The sequence below is a fragment of the Narcine bancroftii genome, chromosome 3 (genome assembly GCF_036971445.1).
Source record: "Narcine bancroftii isolate sNarBan1 chromosome 3, sNarBan1.hap1, whole genome shotgun sequence".
Classification (NCBI taxonomy): Eukaryota; Metazoa; Chordata; class Chondrichthyes; order Torpediniformes; family Narcinidae; genus Narcine; species Narcine bancroftii.
In genome coordinates this window covers 252233017-252254049 of record NC_091471.1, presented here as the reverse complement: position 1 = coordinate 252254049, position 21033 = coordinate 252233017, and the positions used below count along the sequence as shown (strand labels likewise).

The 21033-nt window shown below is 48.9% G+C and overlaps 1 protein-coding gene across 10 annotated transcripts in view; it reads right to left on the bottom strand.

The window, feature by feature from the left end:
* Positions 1-21033, bottom strand: part of cyp4f3 (cytochrome P450, family 4, subfamily F, polypeptide 3) — an 89037-nt gene that overhangs the window by 2961 nt on the left and 65043 nt on the right. For all 10 annotated transcript variants that reach the window (XM_069927612.1, XM_069927614.1, XM_069927609.1 and 7 more), the window contains 6 exons: positions 8483-8750; positions 6355-6421; positions 4987-5116; positions 3266-3399; positions 2001-2065; positions 312-394 (listed from right to left, as the gene is read on the bottom strand). In XM_069927612.1, coding sequence (XP_069783713.1) covers positions 312-394; positions 2001-2065; positions 3266-3399; positions 4987-5116; positions 6355-6421; positions 8483-8750 — 747 coding nt within the window. The remainder of the gene's footprint in view (positions 1-311; positions 395-2000; positions 2066-3265; positions 3400-4986; positions 5117-6354; positions 6422-8482; positions 8751-21033) is intronic.

Below are 21033 nucleotides of genomic sequence, written 5' to 3'. Positions count from 1 at the left end.
CAGTCTGTCCATTAGCGGGTGGGGGGGGGGGTGAAACACAACAGGGAGGCAAAGGTCTTGGTCTTGACTCCATTTGTACCACAGGGAAGAGGATGTTTGACTGGGTGGTGGGGGGGGAGGTTAAAAACCACATCTATCTCTGGGACACTGCAGAACAGGGTGCACACATCCATGAAGGAGGGACATGGCCATCCCGTGGGAATCGCTCACAGGTTTGGAGTTGTGTCGGGACCACAATCTCTGCTGGATGAGCACCTCCGGGCACACTTTCAATGGCACTGTGGCAATGGGAGATGGTGATGTTCCCTCACCTGGGTCCAGCGGAGAAGGGGATGAAGGCGTAGGGCGATCTCTTATCCAAGCTTGCAGGGTCAAAGCGAGACGGGTCGTACACCTGCCGGATTCAACGGTGAGGCGGTTAGCAGTGGCGCGGTCTCCGAGCTCAACAACAACCACTTCATCACTGAGCAGCGATGCACGGGCAAGCCCACCACTTCCAGACACCGAGAGAGAGGAGGGTCCCAATGAGGGGTCAGTCCAGTTCAGTCACAAGGTTGGCATTGAAGAACACCAAGCAGGTCTGTGGAAACTGCCCCAGGACAACGGAGGACAGCTCTCGGACGTGTGACAGTCTGCAGACACTGTAGTGAAACTGGAGGAACTCAGCAGGTCTCGCTGAACCCAAGGGAGGTAAAGATTTATTACCAACATTTCAAGCCTGAGCCCTTCATGGAAGAAGCAAAGAACAGGAAGGCGTCAGAATGCCACCTATTCTACCTTGAAGAAGGGCTCAGGTCTGAAAGATCAGTAAAAAAATCTTTACCTCCAATGGTCACTGTGAGACCAGCCGAGTTCCTCCAGCATTTCTGTGGTTTTTACCTGTGCCTCGAACCCAAGGCCTTGAGTCTCACTCAATGCTCTTCAACGCCAAGGAATGGGTGGTAAGGTTCAAGACGACTTCAAATTTATTGTCACACACAGGGGGACTTGGTGAATGTGAAGTCAGTGTAGAACAGGGCTCAAACAATTAGTGAGGACCATTTTCATCCAGCCCACAGTCTCTTAACCCGCTACCATCAGGAAGGAGGTCCAGGAGAATCAAAATCAGGATGCCCAGTCTGGGAAATGACTTCTTCTCACAGTCTGGGAGATTGGTGAACAGTGTTCTGTAACTGAGTAAATCATTCCAAATATTTAGATATATTTATTTTTTTAAGTGGGTAAAAGTGAGAGAGTGCATGCGTGCGTGCACGCCGTGGTCCAGAGAAGCACTGTTTCATTGGGTTGTAATCTATAGTCAGATGATGGGTTAGGGCTAAGAAAGAGTTAATGTAGGAGCTTCTGAAAAGTCCTTCATAAGTCAGAGGATTAAGTTCAGAAGTTAGAAGATCATGTTGCACTTCCGTAAGACGGTGGTGAGAATACATTTGAAATACTGTCAATTTTTGGTCACCACACTGCAGGAAAGATGTTGAGCTGGAGAGATTTACCAGGATGTTCCCAGGACTCGGGGGGCCTGAGCTGTGGCCTTACTCCATGGAGCACAGGAGGATGAGGGGGTGATCTCACTCACAGCAGTGTACAAAATCATGAAAGGATTAGATATGGTGAACCCAAGGGAATCAACCAGAGGATGTGGGTTTAAAGTGAGGCGGGGGAGATATTTAACAGGAGCCTGAGGGGTCTTTTTTTTTTAAAAAAGCATTTTTAAACACAGAGAGTGGTCGGTGTATGGAACAGGGTGCCAGAGGAGCTGGTTGAGGTAAGGGTCATTGCAATGTTTAAAAATAATTTGGATGGGTACATGGATAAGATGGGCCAAATGCAGGTAGATGGAACTAGTGTGGGTGGGACATTTTGGTCATTGTGGGCAAGTCAGGTGAGGGCCCGTTTGCACGCTGTGACGAGATGTAACTGAGTTCACCCAAAACCTCGTGGTTGTTGAAGGTTAGCATGAGGATCGTGAGCAACGGGCCTGTTTCAGAGCGAGCCTCTCGTACCTCAGGATCTGGCCAGAAAGTGGGATTGTGGTGAGTCCCGTAAATGCTGATCAGGCAAGTGTTCCCTGTGGACCAAGGACAATTTGGTTAGAGCCTCCTTCGTCTGGCTGCACGGGAACCTTCACCACGCACCTCGGCACACAGAGTTACCGCGGAGCACTAGTGCCTCACTGGTCTTGGGGGGGGGGGTGGGGGGGGGTGGGGCGGTAGCACGAAGGTGAGGGCACATGGTTAAACATTCGTCACCAGTACTCGGGGCAGGAGATTGGGGTGGGGACATTGGTGGGAGGGGCCATCACTGGTCGGGCCACTACTCCCACCAACAGCTCCCGTACAGCACACTAATTCAGGGGCTCAATCCTGGGGTGGGGGGAGGGGGTAGCACAGGTGGCGAGATGCTAGCACAACAGTTAGTGCAACACTCCAACAGCACCAGTGACCCGGGTTCAGATCCATTGCTGTCGGCAAGGAGTCTCTCTGTGCCTGTGGGAGAAAACATGAAGGGGGGAAAGGAGATAGGGGCAGGGAGAGGAGGGGAAGGGTCAGGGAAGGAGAGGAGGAGGGAAAAGGCAGGATTAGGGGAGGAGAGGAAGGGGCGAGGAAGGAGGGGAAAGTCAGGGGAGGAGAGGAGGAAGGGGCAGAGGAAGACAAGGAGGAAAAAGAGGGAGGGAGGGAAGGGCAGGGGAGAGAGGAGGGAGAATGGGGCAGGGGAGAGAGAAGGAAGAAAGGGGAGGAGGGGCGGGGAGAAAGGGGCAGGAGGAGGAGAGGAGGCAAAGAGAAGGGGTTGAGGAGAGTTCCGTGAGAGAAGGAAGGGGCGGGGGAGGAGCGTGGGCCGATAGGTGAGAGAAAACTACAGAGTGACAAAGAGAAGGGGTTGAGGAGAGTTCCATGAGAAGAGAGGAAGGGAAGCTGGAGGCCAGAAGGGTGGGGAAGGAGCCCCTTTCCCACTTTTTTATTCAGGCATCTGCACCTCAGGAAAGGCCAAGCCCTGAAACAATGGTCAATTCCTCTGGACACATCTATGTGTGTCACAGTGATTCCAGCACTCACCCTCCCCCTTTAATGGCTCAGCACCCCTCTCCCCTTGGTCCCATCTCTCCCTCCACCCCAGGTTCCTCACCTCCCTCCCCAGTCCTGACTCCTCACTCCTCCTTCATCAAGTCACAGGTCTACCCCCCACCCACCCCGGCGCCAACAGGGCTCTCAACCCCCCCCCAGTCCCCATCCCCTCTCCCCCCCCCTAGCCCCAGTCCCCATCACCTCACCTTTGGGGATGACCCTGGCGTCAGGCAGCCTGATGTCCTCGGTGCAGCAGCGAGCCACAGTGGTGACAGGAGGGTGCAGCCGCAGAGACTCCTTCACACACATGGTGGTGTAGGGCAGCAGTGAGAGGTCATCCCTGCGGAGAGAAGGGAGACAGTCAGACAAGGGCCCTGGAGGTGCTGAGGTAACCTCCAGAGAGGTAGGCAGAATCCACGGTTCTGATCCAGGAACCTTCCATCACCATTTCCAACAAAGCATTGACTCGAAATTTCAACCATCAAAGAAACCACAGAGGTCCATACCCAAGGCAACCCAGTCATCGAGGGGTGCAGGCTCGGGGGGAAGCAGCAGACCGGTGTGGGTCGCCCAAGCAGGGAAACACCCCCTTCCTCCCCAGCCCCCTGGGAGAGAACTTTACCATAACTTCTCAACTCCTGGACTCAATACTTTGATTTATGTGCCAAAAACTCTCTTTACAACCCTGTCCACCTGTGGCACCATTTTCAGGGAATTGTGTATCTGTATTCCCAGCTCCCTCTGTTCCACTGCATTTCTCAGTGCCTGACCATTTGCAACACCTCAAACCTGTCTGTATTAAATTCCAGCTACCATTTTTCAGCTCATTTTTCCAGTTGGAACAGATCCCTCTGCAAGTTTTGAAAATCTTCCTTGCTGTTGCCCCTCCCTCCCCTCGCCTGGGTAAATGTAGCTCCTCCAGTTTCCTCTCACCTTTCAAAACTCTACTTACTCAGGAGTTTGAGGAGGTTTGACACCAGAAACCCTGGCAGATTTCTACAGAGATGTGGTGGAAAGTGTGCTGACCAGCTGCATCATGGCCTGGTATGGGAGCACCAATACCCCTGAGCATAAAGCCTCCAAAAGGTAGTGGACACAGCCCAGGACATCACAGGCGAAACCAACCCCACTATCGAGAACATCTACAGAGAACACTGCCATCAGAAAGTAGCAGCAATCAAATAACAAAGACTTCGTTCTCACTGGTGCCATCAGTGACACAAGACTCGCACCACCAGGTTCAGGAACAGCTGCTCCCCCTCCACCATCAGACTTATCAATGACAAATTCAATCAGGGACTAATTTAAGGACTGACTTGTGCACTTTATTGATTTTTTTCTCTCTGTATTGCACATTCGGTTTGTTTACATTCGTTATCTGTTTACAGTTCTTTGTTTATATGTTTTATGCTGTTTAGTTTATTTTTTGCACTACCAATTAGTGGTAATTCTATGTGGCCCACAGGGAAAAGAATCTAAGGGCTGTATATGATGTCACGTATGTACTCTGACAATAAATCAGAAATCTGAATCTGGTTGTACATTAATAAAGGTATTTGTGTAGCACGGGCTAGTGGTTTCTAAATTTTTTTTAAATGTAAAAGGCCTGGAGAGAGGTTATGTGGGGGTTCCCGATGCGGTGGGTAGAATCTAGCTGTCCATGCCTCTGCAGTCTTCATTTCCAGTGATGCCCCAGGCCCCTCGTTGAGACCACCCTATCTACCTTTAATGTCCATGCTCTATTTCCCCAGTCTGTCTTCAGTCTATACAGTATCCCCACCCCATGGTCCACACTTTCAAGGTAGGATGTACCCCCAGACCCCTCTGCTCCACCATGCTCCCCAGAGTTGGAATATTCAGCCTGTGACATCAGGGACAGTGGGAAAGAGGAATATGGGCAGATCTGGTCTAAACCATGGTCGCTCACCACTCCAGCTCCACCGTATCTCTCTCGGCCAGCAGTGACTCGATCTCCTTCCTGCACTTGCTCTGGTAGTCTGGGTGCCTGGCGAGGTTATACAGCACCCACGAGATCCCGCTCGCTGTCGTGTCGTGACCTGGGGGGAGTGGGGGGAAGGCAGCAGGTCATGGATTTGCAGAGATGACACTCGGCCACCTGCTCTAGAATATTCGGCTCCAGGCTGATGGGATCATCCATCTTCTGCCTCAGGACAGCCAGCCCAGGAGGAAAGGGGGAGCACGTTAAGAGGTGCAGGAAGCTGGGGGTCAGAGTGCAGCAGTGAGAGTGTCAGGTCTTAGACCACAGGCTGGGAATGGAGGGATGTAGACCATGGGCTGGGAACTGGGTGGGATACAGACCACAGGGTGGGAATGGAGGGATACAGACCATGGATTGGGTACAGGAGGAGTGGGGGGGCGGCGAGAGGAGGATGTAGACCACGGGGTGGGAAACAGACCACGGGGTGGGAAACAGACCACGGGGTGGGAAACAGACCACGGGGTGGGAATGGGGGGGGTGGGGGGAGAGGGAGATGTAGACCATGGGCTGGGAACGAGGTGGGATACAGACCACAGGGTGGGAACGGGGTGGGAAATAGACCACGGGGTGGGAACAGGGGAGGGGGGAATTATAGATCATGAAATTGGAAAGGGAATTATAGATCATGAGATTGGAAAGGGAATTATAGATCATGAGATTGGAAAGGGAATTATAGATCATGAGATTGGAAAGGGAATTATAGATCATGAGATTGGAAAGGGAATTATAGATCATGAGATTGGAAAGAAGAGATGTAGACCATGGTTGACGTTGGTGGCCTGGAGCCACAGCTCCCCGTGTTCACTGGGCCACTGCGGAATCACCCCCCCCCCCCCCCCCACCATGTGGTCTGCAACTCAAACTGGGCCATGGATGCCTCTAATGTTTGGGGAGAAGAGTACAGATTTTGTTCTTCGTCTATTAATCCTTCAATTTGGCATGGATAGTGTCGCGGTTAATGCAACACTATCACAGCACCAGCGACCTACGTTCAAATCCTGTACTGTCTAAAAGGAGTTTGTATGTTCTCCAGGTGCTCTGGTTTCTTTCCACCGTTCTAAACATTTTGGGGGTTGTAGGTCAATGGGGCAGCATGGGCTTGTGGGCTTGGAGGGCCTGATATCCTGCTGTATGTCTAAATTTAAAAAAATTAAAACCTCCTGCAGAGGGATTATGTGGGGATTCCCGACAGGGTGGGTGGGGGGGAATCCGGCTGGGCAGTGACAACTGTCCACGCCCCAGCTGCCTTCATTTCCAGTGGCCCAGGCTTCTCCCCAAGCAGGTTCCCACACCTACCCTCAAACATGAAGGTGTCAGCTTCTGACTGGATCTCCTCATCTGACAGGCCATTGCCATTCTCATCCTGAAAATACGAAAAGCATTTATGCTTCCATCAGGAATATCATTGTCCAAGAGCAGGATCACCCTGTTAGCCCACCATCTCTCTCCTTGAGCTAGCTATACTAGCTCCTTGACCTCTCCTGACCCACTCAGTAACCCCCCCATTCCATTCTGTGATCTCTCCTGACTTCTCCAACTCTCTCACCCCTCCTGACCTCTCCACCCAGTTCCCTGACCCCTCCTGACCTCTCCACCCAGTTCCCTGACCCCTCCTGACCAACTCACTGACCACCCCAAACCCTCTCTGTGACCCCTCCCAATCCACTCACTAACCTCCCCCAGCCCTCTGAGACCCCTCCTGACCTTTGCCAGCTCCCCCACCCCTTCCTGGTCCACTCACTAACCCCACCAACCCTCTCCATGACCCCCCCCTAACCTCACTGACCCTCTCACCCCTTTTGTCTCCACAGTAATCCACACCCCATTTCCTATCTGCATTGGAAAGCAACCACAGAGCCTCTTGCTCATGTGTTTGCCTCCAGGGGCTGCCACTTGGGACCATGCTGAACTACACATCTCCATACTCAGTACCCTCCAGACGTACCCAAGCCCACCCTTGGTGCAGCCTGTCTCCCACCCCTTCCTCCAAAGTCCTTCAGCACTCCCGCCTCACCAGCCCACACATCACAGTTCACTGGGCTGGTGAAGAAAGAATTCCATGTTTAAACCTCCAAATCTCTCCAGAACCTCTTCCACACCCAAAACCCACCCGACCTCTGATCTCGATCTCTCTCTCTCTCTCTCTCCCCCCCCCTCCCTCCCTGGTATCTTTCTCCCTTTTCTACTCTTTCTCTCTCTCTCCTCCCCCCACCCCTCCCTCCCCGGTATCTTTCTCCCTTTTCTCCTCTTCTCTCCCCCTTTTCTACTCTGCTCGCTCTCTCTCGCTCTCTCTCTCTACCCCCTTCTGTCTCTCCCTTTCTCCTCTCTCTCCCCTTCTGTCTCTCTTCCTCCTTTGTCACTCCCCTCTCCCATTTTCCCTACATGCCTCCTCTTTCTCTTCCCTCTCCTCTTCCTCCGCTCCTTTCACTCTTCCTCCCTCTGTATCTCTTCACTCCCTTTTTTCCTCCATCTCTCTCAGCCTCTTACTCTCCTTTTCCCAACAACTCCCCTCTCTTTCCCCCCCTCTCCCTTTCATTCACCCTACATGCCCTCTCTCTCTCTCTCTCCCCTTTTCTCCTTCCTCACTCACTCTCTCTCTCACTGTTGGGACCCTAGACACACAAGCATGCTGGAGAAACTCAGCAGGTCTATAGGAAGGAAGGGTAACCAACGTTTCGGGTCTGAGCTCTTCGTCATTCTCCTGCTGAGTTTCTCCAGCACTTCTGTGTATTGCACTACAACCCTAGTGTCTGCAAACACCCCTGTTTAACTCAATATAAACGAAGGTAATTTGTATCGATGAGAAGATGCTCTTTCAATATTATTGATATCTTTTCTGTAGTTCAGTGGTCAAGACTGCACGCAGCTCACCAAACCTGGCCTCACCATGCCTTATATAACTTGAACACAACATCCCAACTCCGAAACTCAATGCTTTGATTTATGAAGGCCAATGGGCCAAAAGCTCTCTCTGCAACCCTGTCTCCCTGTTGTGCCACTTTCAGGGAATTATGTAATTGTATTCCCAGATCCCTCTGTTCTACTGCCCTCCTCTGTTCTCTACCATTTACCGTGCAAGTCCTTTCCAAAGTGCAACTCTTCACACTCATCCAAGTTAAATTTTATCTGCCATTTTTCAACCCATTTTTGCACCTGGCTCAGATCCCTCTGCAAGCTTTGAGAGTCTACCTCGCTGTCCACGACACCTCCAATCTTTGTGTCAACTGCAAACCTGCGGGTCTAAATTGCCACATTATCATAAGATCATTGTTTATGGATAACAAACAATCACCAAATCCCTGAAAGTCTTCCACTTCTGCCGCAAAGCCTCTATGTAATCCAGAGGGAGGGAGTCACTGTGATGGCCCCACCGTACCTGGAGCGCTGAGGCCAAGACACATGGTTACAGGGAGGGAGCTCGCACCTTGGACAGCAGCAAAATGTCCAGGAAGTCCATGACTTTGCCACGCTTGGCTTTAATCCACTTCTCCAGCTCCTGGTCCTTCAGCATCTCTCGCCGACGCTGGACCACGTCCATGGAATAGGCGTGCACGAGCGCGCATGCACGGTTGAAACGCTTGTAGTTGGACGAGAGCTTGTATACGAGATTGATGTGATGCCACAGACATTGCTCCCTATTAAGCACCAATGTGCTCAGCTCGTAGATGGCACTGATGTAGTCACTGGATTCCCTGCAACAGCACACAGGTCAAGTTCATCATCATCTGATTGTACATACTGTTATGGAGTCCAGAGGACCTCAAAACCCAGCAGCAATAGATATGCACCACAGCACAAAGGGCTACTTAAACAAAAGTAGTTTTTAAATTATATTTGAACAAGAAAACTGAATTAAACTTTAACTTATTACTTAACGTACTTAATTCCCCTCCCCCCCCATACTAAGCACAAGTGTGCGTAATGTGTGTATAAGCTTAGAAAAGTTCTGCGGATCACAGTCCAATCTCACTGGTTGTGGGCAATTCTTGAACTGTGCACAGAAGTTAGCCTTAACAAAGTTCACCAGGCTTTGGTAGTTAACAGGCAAATGGTTACCACTCAGGAGGGTTCTTGTTGGTTTTCAGAGAAAGATTCCTTTGGTTCCAGGACATCAGCACCGGATTCCTTCTCAATCAGTCTTGCTGACGAAACTTACTCCTCCAAGGGTTCTCCAGATGATCCTTTCTTTCAGGTCACCTTTCAGACCGCCAACCTTCTCCTTGGACCAGACAGTCTTCCAAACGTTTGCCATCTTTGTCCTTCTGGAACTGATTTCTGTCTCTCCTCTCTCTCTGTTTTCACACCTTCCCTCTGAGAGGAGAACTGTTCTGTCTCCCTACAAAAATCACATGCTCTCCCAGGCAAGCTGTATGTTGATACTTTGTTGCTCTTTTGCAAAAAGCATTCTGCAAAGGTCCTGCAAAAATTCTGTGTTTTAAGATGTGTGTGTGCAAGCTGCTCTAGCAATTCCTCCCAAGCCACCCCTGTCACAATATATAACCTAATGAAACAGCGTTCCTCTGGACCAAGGTCAAAGGTTCAGACATTACCCCATTTGTATATGATATATTCATCTTTTGTCTGCTGTAAGTTGAACAATAAGTCACTTCGAGCATTGCCCAGTGCTCCAAACAATAGGAAAAGAAAAGCAAAAAGAGAGTCCCTTCATAGACACAATATCCATGGATTTGCCTCCAGCGCTCCCGCAGCCTCACAGACTTTTATTTAAACCCAAGCTCAAGATCCAAACCTCCGACACATGATCAGCACCCGAGGCCCTTCAGGAGCCCTTCTTGCCCTCAGCACCCTCTCGAATCCCGGTTTTGATACTTGGTCCTCAAGACCCGGTCTCCTGCAGCCTGTGTTGAGCCCCTCGTTGATCCACTGTGTGGTCACTATCCTGTAGGTTATTCTACTATGCTTTTCCATCTCAATGAGGATGGGGCGGGGGAAGGGGGGGTCTTCTTCATTTCTGGTGCCCTGCACCGGTCCACTACTCCCCCGGAATCTGCAACCCCTCATGGTCTGCTCCCTAGTACCATGGCTGCCACCGTGGGCACAGTCCCCACAGTTCCAGAATTTAAAAAAAACAGTTGGTTCCTTCAACAGGCCATTTAAAGCCATCGGCATCGAGATCAGGTGGTAGAACCCTGCGGAACAGCCCTGTGCGTCGGCTCTCTGCCCTCCTGATCCGCCCCAGTGGCAATGCTGCCATTTTTATACGTGTATACGCACACCTATATATACACAGCACATAATAGTCACACATGTACATAAGTATGTAATCTAAAGTAAATACAAATAAATATATGGGTGTAACGGGGGCTACACTGCTAATTGAAGGATCGCACAGCCAGACAGGTTGAGTTCAGTGAGCAAAACTGATTTATTGCAGGCTGCCTGGCTAGTCTTATACTCCCAGCCCGGACCGGGCTGAGAACCGCACTGAGGGGCCCCCAAAGTCACCAGGGTGTCACGTTGGTCCCCAAGCACAGGCTTCTGAGCCCAATGCAGAGGTCAGGAGGAAACCCCCCGACGGTGTCATTTTGGCCGGCTGCCCCGCCGCATGCTGACAAGCGGGGCCAGTTCGCCACACAGCCCCCCCCTCCAGAACTGGCACCAATGTCCTTTTTTGCCGGGCAGCCTCGCTTTTTGGGTTAGGCCACAACTACTAGTTTGGTGGGGTTGAGGTAGGCTGGCTTTAACCTGTCCACCGTAAACAGTTCCCTCTTACTACCGATGTCCAGTGTGAAAGTGGATCCTGAATGCTGGACAACTTTGTACGACCCATCGTATGGTCTTTGTAGAGGTGCTGTGGACGGGCCCCATTGGATAAAAACGCACTCTGCGAAGTACAGCTCGCTGGGGATGTAAGAGGCCTGTGTGCCGTGTCTAGGCGGCAGTGGGGGTGTGAAGGAGTCCAACTGGGCCCAGAGGCGGGGAAGTAGACTGTGCAGTGACTGCTAGAGGTTGTGAGGTGCATTGATGAACTTACAGGGTAGGGCTAGTGGTGCACCGTAGACCAGCTCGGCTGATGACGCCTGTAGGTCTTCTTTGGGTGTCGAGCGAATGCCCAGGAGCACCCAAGGCAGCTCGTTCACCCAGTTGGGGCCGGTAAGGCGGGCCATAAGTGCCGACAAGGTGGCAGTGCAATCGCTCGACTAGCCCATTGGCCTGTGGGTGATAGGCAGTGGTGTGATGTAGCTCGATCCCCAGCCTGTTAGCGAGCTGTGCCCAGAGCGCAGAGGTGAACTGGGCACCTCGATCACTGGTGAGGTGGGTCAGGATGCCGAACCGGGCAACCCAACCGGTCAAAAGTGCTTGGGAGCAGGAGCCCGTGGAGGCATCCGGCATCATCTCAGGCCAACGAGTGGTGCGGACTAGCACCCTGAAAAGGTAACGGTTACCTCGGGAAATGGGTAAAAGGCTGACAATATCCACATGTATGTGGCTGAACCATTCCCGGACGTGTTCGAAATCTTGTACGGGCGCTCTGGTGTGCCTGTGTACCTTGGAAAGCTGGCAATGAGTGCAGGTTCTGGCCCAGTCTGCAATCTGCTTCCAAAGCCTGTGCCGGACGAAACATTCTGCCACCATACGGACTGTGGACCTGATGGAAGGGTGGGAAAGGTCATGAATATAGTGGAAGACTTGCCTGCGCCACTGCTGGGGAACCACTGGTCGCGGAGTGCCCATGGAGACAACGCACAGGACGGTGCCCTCACCATTGAGGATTCGGGAGATCCTGGAAACGCAGGCCCGTGATGGCAGTCTTGAAGGCCTGCGTCTCCTTGTCAGACTTCTGGTCCCGGGTATGCTGGTCGAAGTTGAGGCCGGGCATCAGCACACAAATGGCCGGTCGTGAGAGTGCGTCAGCGACCACGCTGTCTTTCCCTGCTTTGTGCCAAATGTCAGTGGTGAACTTCGACACAAAGGAGAGGTGACGCTGTTGGCAGGCCGACCAGGGATCTCTTGCCATAGCAAGTGCCTGAGTGAGGGGTTTGTGGTCAGTAAAAATGAAGAAAGGCCTCCCCTCCGAGAAATAGTGGAAATAACGCACCACCAGGTACATGCCCAGCAACTCATGATCGAAAGCACTTCACTTGTGCTCTGACGGGCGAAGCAGTCGGCTAAAATATGCCAGTGGTTTCCACTGTCCATTCACCTGCTGCTCCAGGACGGTGCCGACGGCTGTGGCAGAGGCATCAATGGAGAGTGCCATATACAGGTCGATGCATGGGTGGACGAGCAGGGTAGCCTTTGCGAGGTCATCTTTCGTGGCTTCGAATGCCCTGATGGACTCTGGAGTCCAGGTGAGTGTGTCATCTTTGGCCGCGATGAGGGCGAAGAGCAGCTGCATGATGCGTGCAGCGCCTGGAATGAAGCTGTTGTAGAAATTGACCATACCCACAAACTCCTGTAGCCCCTTGAAGTTGTCCAGGCATGGGAACTCCCTGACTGCAGCGACCTTCATAGCAGCAGGTGTGGCTCCTTCAGATTAATCGTTAGGCCGAAGTCGGCCAGTCAGGAGAAGAGAGTGTGCAGGTGAGACTTGTGTTGCGCCTGGTCTCTGCTGGCAACAAGGATGTTGTCCAGGTAAATAAATATGAAATTCAAATCCCTGCCCACTGTGTCCATAAGGCACTGGAAGGTCTGGGCGGCGTTCTTGAGCCCGAACAGCATGCATAGGAACTCGAACAAGCCGAAGGGGGTGATGATGGCCTTTTTGGGTATGTCCTCGGGATTCACTGGGATTTGGTGATACCCGTGCACAAGGTCGACCTTGGAGGATACCCTCACGCCATGCAGGTTGGCCATAAGGTCCTAGATGTGAGGGATCGGGTAACGGTCAGGTACTGTCGCGTCATTAAGCCATCGATAATCTCTGCAGGGGCTCCAGCCACATGAGGCTTTCGGGACCAGGTGGAGTGGTGAGGCCCATGGACTGTTGGAGCATCGAATGATCCCCAGCTCCTACAGATGTGAGAACCTTTCCTTCGCTATCTGGAGCTTGTCTGGCAGGAGCCGGTGTGCCTTGGCATGGACTGGCCGGCCTTGGGTGGGGATGTAATGAAACACCCCGTGGCATGGTGAGGTGGCGGAGAACTGTGGCTTAAGGAGGGATGGGAACTCATCCAGGATATGCTGAAACTCGTCCCTGGGCATGCTGACCATGGCCATCTGCGGCTGCTCTGTGCAGGAGGCATTGAAACGAACAGATTGGAAGGTACGGGCATTTACCAGTTGCTTCCCTCGAATGTTGACCAGGAGTCCGTTGGCGAGGAGGAAGTCGACACCCAGGATGGCAGTTGGAAGGGACGGAACTGTGAACTTCCACAAGAATTTCCGCTGGCCGATCTGGAAGTGGACGGTCTTGTCTCCATATGTCCAGATCTCCGTCGTATTGCCTGCACGGAGGGGGTCTTCAAGGAGGGTTTCGGGACTCGATGGCTGTGGCCGGGATGACGCTGATCTGGGCCCCAGTGTCGATGTGGAAGTGTCGGCCATTGACTGAATCCCGCAGGTAGAGAAGGCTACGTTCTTGGCCAGCCGCCGCAGTCATTAACAGCGGCCGGCCTGCTCGTTTCCTTGGAACAAGTAGGGCTGACAACACTTCCAAGCCTTGGCTCCCTAGCACTGGTGGAAGAAACAGAGGCTTGAAGTGGATGACTTGCTTCTGTCTATGCTCTCTAAGGCCCCTGCAGGGGCCGGGTGTTCCACCACAGCGCTAGAGGAAGGCTTGACGTGGTCATGCCCGTGACTTGTGACCTGCTGGATGCTGAGCACTCTGGGAATTGTTCAAGCCATAGCTCCTGAGCCTTTTGAGTAACCTTCCTAGGGTCGACAAAGCTCTCCTGGGACAGTAACAGCTGGATGTCTTCAGGAAGATAGTCGAGGAAGATGCGCTCGAAGAGTGGGCAGTTGGTGTGATCACCCTTGAGCGTGAGCATCTCGTCCATCAACTCAATGGGAATTCTGTCCTCAAGGCGTCGAGGTGCAGCATCCAAGTGGCACGCTGGCGCCTGGAGAGGCCGAGGAGCTGGTGAGCATCCGCTTGATGGTCCCATACTTATCTTCTGTGGGTGGATGCTGAACGAGGTGCAGCACTCGTTTGGCAGTGGCCTGGTCCAGGGCGACGACCACATGGTAAAACTTGGTCATATCTGATGAAATCTGGTGGAGGTGAAACTGAGCCTCTGCGTGGGTGAACCAGGTCTCCAACTCCTGAACCCAGAAGTCAGGAAGCTTGATGGCTATAGTGTTGATCGAAGGGTTGTTCATGTTGGGTTCAAAGACATTTTAACTGTCAGGGTCACCAATTGTAGCGGTGGCTACACTGCTAACTGAAGGATTGCACAGCCAGACGGGTTGAGTTCAGTGAGCAAAACTGATTTATTGCAGACTGCCTGGCTGGTCTTATACTCCTAGCCCGGACCTGGCTAAGAATTGCGCTGGGGGCCCCTGACGTCACCAAGGCATCACGTGGGTCCTCAAGCGCGAGCTTCTGAGCCCAGTGCTGAGGTCGGGAGGAAACCCCCAACAGCGCCATTTTGGCCAGCTGCCCCGCCCCGTGCGTGACAAGCGGGGCCAGTTCACCTGCCTAATGGCGTACCGCCACACAAGGATGATTTACTCGGTTACAAGAGACTGTTCATCAATCTCACAGGCTTTGGGAAGAAGTTATTTCCCAGCCGGGCCATACTGATTTTAGGAGAAATGTGAGAGGCCGCAGATGCTGTGATGGTAGTAAACGGACCAAAATGCTGGAGAAACTCAGGTCTATTGGAAACAAATATACATTGCTGACGTTTCAGCAAGAAAGGCTCAGGCCTTCCAAGATCAGCTGAGTTCCTCCAGCATTGCGATGTCTTTACTCCTGATTTTGATGCCCCACTACCTCCTTGGTAGTGATAGTAGTGGGACAAAGATTCTACATATTGGCTGGAAAGGGGCCTCTGTAATTCTTTAAGCTCTATTAAGCAACACTCCAGGGGGACGTTGTCAATAGAGTAAAGGGAGATCTTCTCGGCCATTTTGTTGATCCTCTGTATTGACACTGCCCAAAGCTTTGCAATTATCGGCCCACACGAATGATGCAGCCTCTCAGTTGTGCTCCTTTAAAATGTTGTCAATACGGGGGCTGATAGCCTTGCCCTCCTCCACCTTGTTAGGAAGTGAAGGCACTGTTGTGCCTTCCTGACTAATGAGGAGGTGTTGTGGGTCCAGGATAGCTTGTCCACCATTGGCACACCACAGAACTTTGGGCAGGGAATATGTGATGCAGGAGATGGATCACTAGAGGTACCATCAGCCCACCATCTCCTCACCTCACTGGCCCCACCATAGAACCAAAGAACATTTCACCATAGAAACAGGCACCTTCCAGTCTGTGCCAAACCATTTTTCTGCCTAGTCCCACTGACCTGCACCTAGTCCATAGGCCTCCATACCTCACATCCATGTACTTTTTAAATGTTAATATTCAGCCCACGTTCACCACTCCAGCTTTAAGCTCGTTCCACATTCTCTGCTTGAATAACTTCCTTCTTATATTTCCCTAAATCTTTCCCTTTTCACCCTTAACTTATGACCCCTGGCTTGTATCTCCCCTTCCCTCAGTGGAAAAAGCCTATCTATATTTATTCTACCTATCCCCCTCATAATTTTAAATACCTCTATCAAATCTCCCCTCATTCATCTATGCTTCAGGGAATAAAGTCCTAACCTGTTTAACCTTTCCCTGTAACTCAGTTCCTGAAGTCTGGGCAACATCCTAGTAAATATTCTCTGCCCTCTTTCTATCTTATTGATACCTTTCCTATAGTTAGGTGACCAAAACTGCACACAATGCTCCAAATGTGGCCTCAGCAATGTCTTATACAACGTTACCATAACATCCCAACTCCTATACTCAGTACTTTGATTTATGAAGGTCAATGTGCCAAAAGCTCTTTTTACAACCCTATCCACCTGAGATGCCATTTTCAGGGAATTTTGTATCTGTATTCCCAGATCCCTCTGTTCTACTGGAGTCCTCAGTGCCCTACCATTCACCATGTACGTCCTTTCTTGGTTTGTCCTTCCAAAATGCAACACTTCATACTTGTCTGCATCAAATTCCATCTAACATTTTTCAGCCCATTTTTCCGGATTCCTCTGCAGGCTTTGAAAACCTTCCTTGCTGTCCACAATGCCTCCAATCTTTGCATCATCTGCAAACTTGCTGATCCAATTTACCACATTATTATCTAGATCACTGATATAGTGATCCCAGCACCAATCCCTGAGGCTGACCACTAGTCACAGGCTTCCAGTCTGAGAAGCAACCATCCACCACTTCTCTCTGGTTTCTCCTGTCTAGCCTTGTCAAATTCAGTTCACTACCTCATCACGAATACCGAGCGTTTGAACCTTCCTGACTAACATCCCACATGAGATCTTGTCAAAACCGTTACTGAAGTTCATGTAGACAACATCTGCAGCCTTTCCTTCATAAACCTTCTGGTAATCTCCTCGAAAAACTCTAGACCAGTGTTTTTCAAACTGCCCCCCTAAACACATTCCACCTTAAGTAATCCCTTTGGCAGGGGAGGAGTCACATGATGGAGTAGTGGCCGGTAGGGGAACTCCAGCCCTCTCCAGAAAAGTAAAAAAAAGATAGAGAAAAAACAAAGGCACAAACATAGAAACCATAACAAAGTGAAAGTAAAAGTGTGGAGAAAATGGCAGCGAAGAAAGAAAAACCAAAAACAACAGGAAGAAAAGAAGAAGGAAGAACGTCGGAGGAGGATGCTGAAGGCCTTAGGTACGAGGAGGCCCGCCATGGAGAGAGAAGCCCGCTTCCTGAGGTCAGTGGAAACCCCGAACTCGGGACTACAAAAATGGCTCACAGAGCCAAACAAAAGTGCGCAAGACAAAAATAACACTGACGGGAGGGGGGACCAGCTGAGTAGATCTCCACAGCTGAAACAGACAACGACAACACAATAGCAAGACTCTCAACAGGAAAACATAGAAAATAATGAGAACAAGAAGGAAGAGAATAAAAATAAGAAATCAAAGAAACAACAGATGACCAACCCAGAGGAAGAAGACCAACACCAAGACACTTTAAATAAAAATAAGAAGACCAAAAATACCCAACAAAATAAAACAAATAATCCAACAAGAAAACCAGAAGAGACAGAGGTAAAGGACACAGATCCTGGAGTGGACTCAGAAGAGGAGGAGGAAGAACACAGAGAAATGGAAGATGAAGGGAAGGGCAAGTACATGGATATATATTTTTTTTAAAGAATATATGGAAACAGTAAAAGAATGGCAGTCACAAGCATTCAGTGAAATAAAAAGAAAAATAAAAACTACAGAAGAAAAAGTGAATAGATTAGAGATGATCATGACAGATATAGGAAAAAGAGTAGACAAGGTGGAAGAACGAGAAACAGCCATAGAAATGGAAGTAGATGACTTAAAAAAGAAATTAGAAGAATCTGATAAAAAAGTTAAAGAAACATAGGAGCTGTTAGCTCAAAAGATAAATATAATGGAAAATTGTAATAGAAGAAACAATATAAAAATAGTGGGCCTTAAGGAAGATGAAGAAGGCAAAAATATGAAAGAATTTACAAAAGAATGGATCCCCATGGTCCTAGGAAAACCAGAATTACAGGAAGAAATGGAAATAGAAAGGGCACACAGAACATTAGCCCCTAAACCACAACCACAACAAAAACCAAGACCCATTCTAGTAAAATTCCTAAGATATTCAACAAGAGAAAATATATTGGAGAAGGCAATGAAAAAAAATAAGAGAAGACAAAAAACCACTGGAATACAAGGGTCAAAAAATTTTTTTCTATCCAGATATAAGTTTTGAACTCCTGAAGAAGAGGAAGGAGTTGAATGCAGCAAAAACAACCCTATGGAAAAAGGTTATAAATTTATGTTAAAATACCCAGCGTTACTTAAAATAGTTATTCCGGGGCAGCAAAGCAAACTATTCTCGGATCCGGAAGAAGCAGGAAAATTTGCAGAACAACTAAAAAACAGACAGAGAGATGAAGAGATGTAACAAGAACAAAAATGACAACAAACTATATCTTTGGCTTGGCTTCGCGGACAAAGATTTATGGAGGGGTAAATGTCCATGTCAGCTGCAGGCTCGATTGTGGCTGACAAGTCCAATGCGGGACAGGCAGACACGGTTGCAGCGGTTGCAGGGGAAAATTGGTGGGTTGGGGTTGGGTGTTGGGTTTTTCCTCCTTTGTCTTTTGTCAGTGAGGTGGGCTCTGCGGTCTTCTTCAAAGGAGGTTGCTGCCCGCCGAACTGTGAGGGACCAAGATGCACGGTTTGAGGCGATATCAGCCCACTGGCGGTGGTCAATGTGGCAGGCACCAAGAGATTTCTTTAGGCAGTCCTTGTACCTCTTCTTTGGTGCACCTCCGTCACGGTGGCCAGTGGAGAGCTCGCCATATAACACGATCTTGGGAAGGCGATGGTCCTCCATTCTGGAGACGTGACCCACCCAGCGCAGCTGGATCTTCAGCAGCGTGGATTCGATGCTGTCGGCCTCTGCCATCTCGAGTACTTCAATGTTAGGGATGAAGTCGCTCCAATGAATGTTGAGGATGGAGCGGAGACAACGCTGGTGGAAGCGTTCTAGGAGCCGTAGGTGATGCCGGTAGAGGACCCATGATTCGGAGCCGAACAGGAGTGTGGGTATGACAACGGCTCTGTATATGCTTATCTTTGTGAGGTTTTTCAGTTGGTTGTTTTTCCAGACTCTTTTGTGTAGTCTCCCAAAGGCGGTATTTGCCTTGGCGAGTCTGTTGTCTATCTCGTTGTCGATCCTTGCATCTGATGAAATGGTGCAGCCGAGATAGGTAAACTGGTTGACCGTTTTGAGTTTTGTGTGACTGATGGAGATGTGGGGGGGCTGGTAGTCATGGTGGGGAGCTGGCTGATGGAGGACCTCCGTTTTCTTCAGGCTGACTTCCAGGCCAAACATTTTGGCAGTTTCCGCAAAACAGGACGTCAAGCGCTGAAGAGCTGGCTCTGAATGGGCAACTAAAGCAGCATCGTCTGCAAAGAGTAGTTCACGGACAAGTTTCTCTTGTGTCTTGGTGTGAGCTTGCAGGCACCTCAGATTGAAGAGACTGCCATCCGTGCGGTACCGGATGTAAACAGCGTCTTCATTGTTGAGGTCTTTCATGGCTTGGTTCATATAAAATAGAGTATAGGTAAGAACTAAGAAGGGAAAGAAAGGGAAGAAAGGAAGTAAGGAGGGAATTAAGAGAGTGTTATATATGTAGATTAAAATCTTTTCTGGGGGGGCTGGGTGGGGAAGAATAACAGTCACTGCGAAATCAGTTGACGCTTGCGAGGGGATTCGCAAATCCAAATGGAGAGGGGAGATGTGGTTGTCCGACAAGGGACAAAGGGCAACTCAGAAAGGGGAGGGACTATTGGGGTTAATGGAATTTTAGATATGAGAATAGTGGAAATATTTTGTTTTAGAAATGTTGTCTTATAATGTGTTCAAAAAAAAAACCAGAAATGGATAAGAAGGAAAGGTGGTGATGAGGAAATGGAAAGGAAAGATAAACAAAGTATGAAATGACTATGTTGAACTATATGACTTTAAATATTAATGGAATACATAACCAAATCAAAAGGAAGAAACTGTTAAATTTACTGAAAAAAGAAAAAATTGATATAGCATTCATATAAGAAACACATTTAACTGAAGTGGAACACAAGAAATTAAAGAGAGATTGGATAGGACATGTAACAGCAGCATCATATAATTCAAAAGCCAGAGGAGTAGCTATATTAATCAATAAAAATGTACCAATCAAAATAGAAGAGGAAATAATAGATCCAGCACGGAGATATGTAATGATAAAATGTCAGATATATTCAGAATTTTGGAATTTACTCAATGTATATTCACCTAATGAAGAAGATCAAAAATTTATGCAAGATATCTTTTTGAAGATAGCAGATACGCAAGGGAACATACTAATAGGAGGGGATTTTAACCTTAATTTGGACTCAAACATGGATAAAACTGGGAAAAAAAACTAACAGAAAGAACAAAGTAACCAAATTTATAATTAAATCGATGCAAGAAATGCAACTTTTGGATATATGGAGGAAACAACACCCAAAGGAAAAGGAATATTCATATTATTCGGGTAGACATAAAACATACTCAAGGATAGACCTATTCCTGTTATCAGCCCACATTCAAGGGAGAGTTAGGAAAACGGAATATAAAGCTAGACTATTATCAGACCACTCACCCCTGTTATTGGCAATAGAGCTAGAGGACATCCCACCAAGAATGTATAGATGGAGTTTAAACACCATGCCACTTAAAAGGCAGGATTTTAGAGAATTCATTGAACAACAAATTAAAATATACTTTGAAATAAATACGGAATCAGTGAAAGATAAGTTTATACTATGGGACGCAATGAAAGCGTTCATCAGAGGGCAAATAATAAGTTATGTAACTAAGATGAAGAAGGACTACAATCGGGAAACAGAACAGTTGGAAAGGGAAATAACAAATATAGAAAAAGAATTAGCAATAAAGGAAGATACAACTAAAAGAAGAGAATTGGCAGATAAAAAAATAAAATATGAAACACTATAAACATATAAGGTGGAGAAGAACATAATGAAGACAAAACAAATATTATGAGCTAGGAGAAAAAACACACAAAATTCTAGCGTGGCAGCTTAAGACAGAACAAACTAAAAGAATGGTATTTGCATTAAGGAAAAGGACAAACAAATTACATATAATCCAACGGAGATCAATGAAAACTTCAGGGAATTCTACGAGCAACTATATCAAACTGAAAACGAAGGGAAATAAGACAAAATAGATGAATTTCTAACTAAAATTGAACTACCGAAATTACAGAGGAGCAAAATAAATTAATAAAACCATTTGAAATAGAAGAA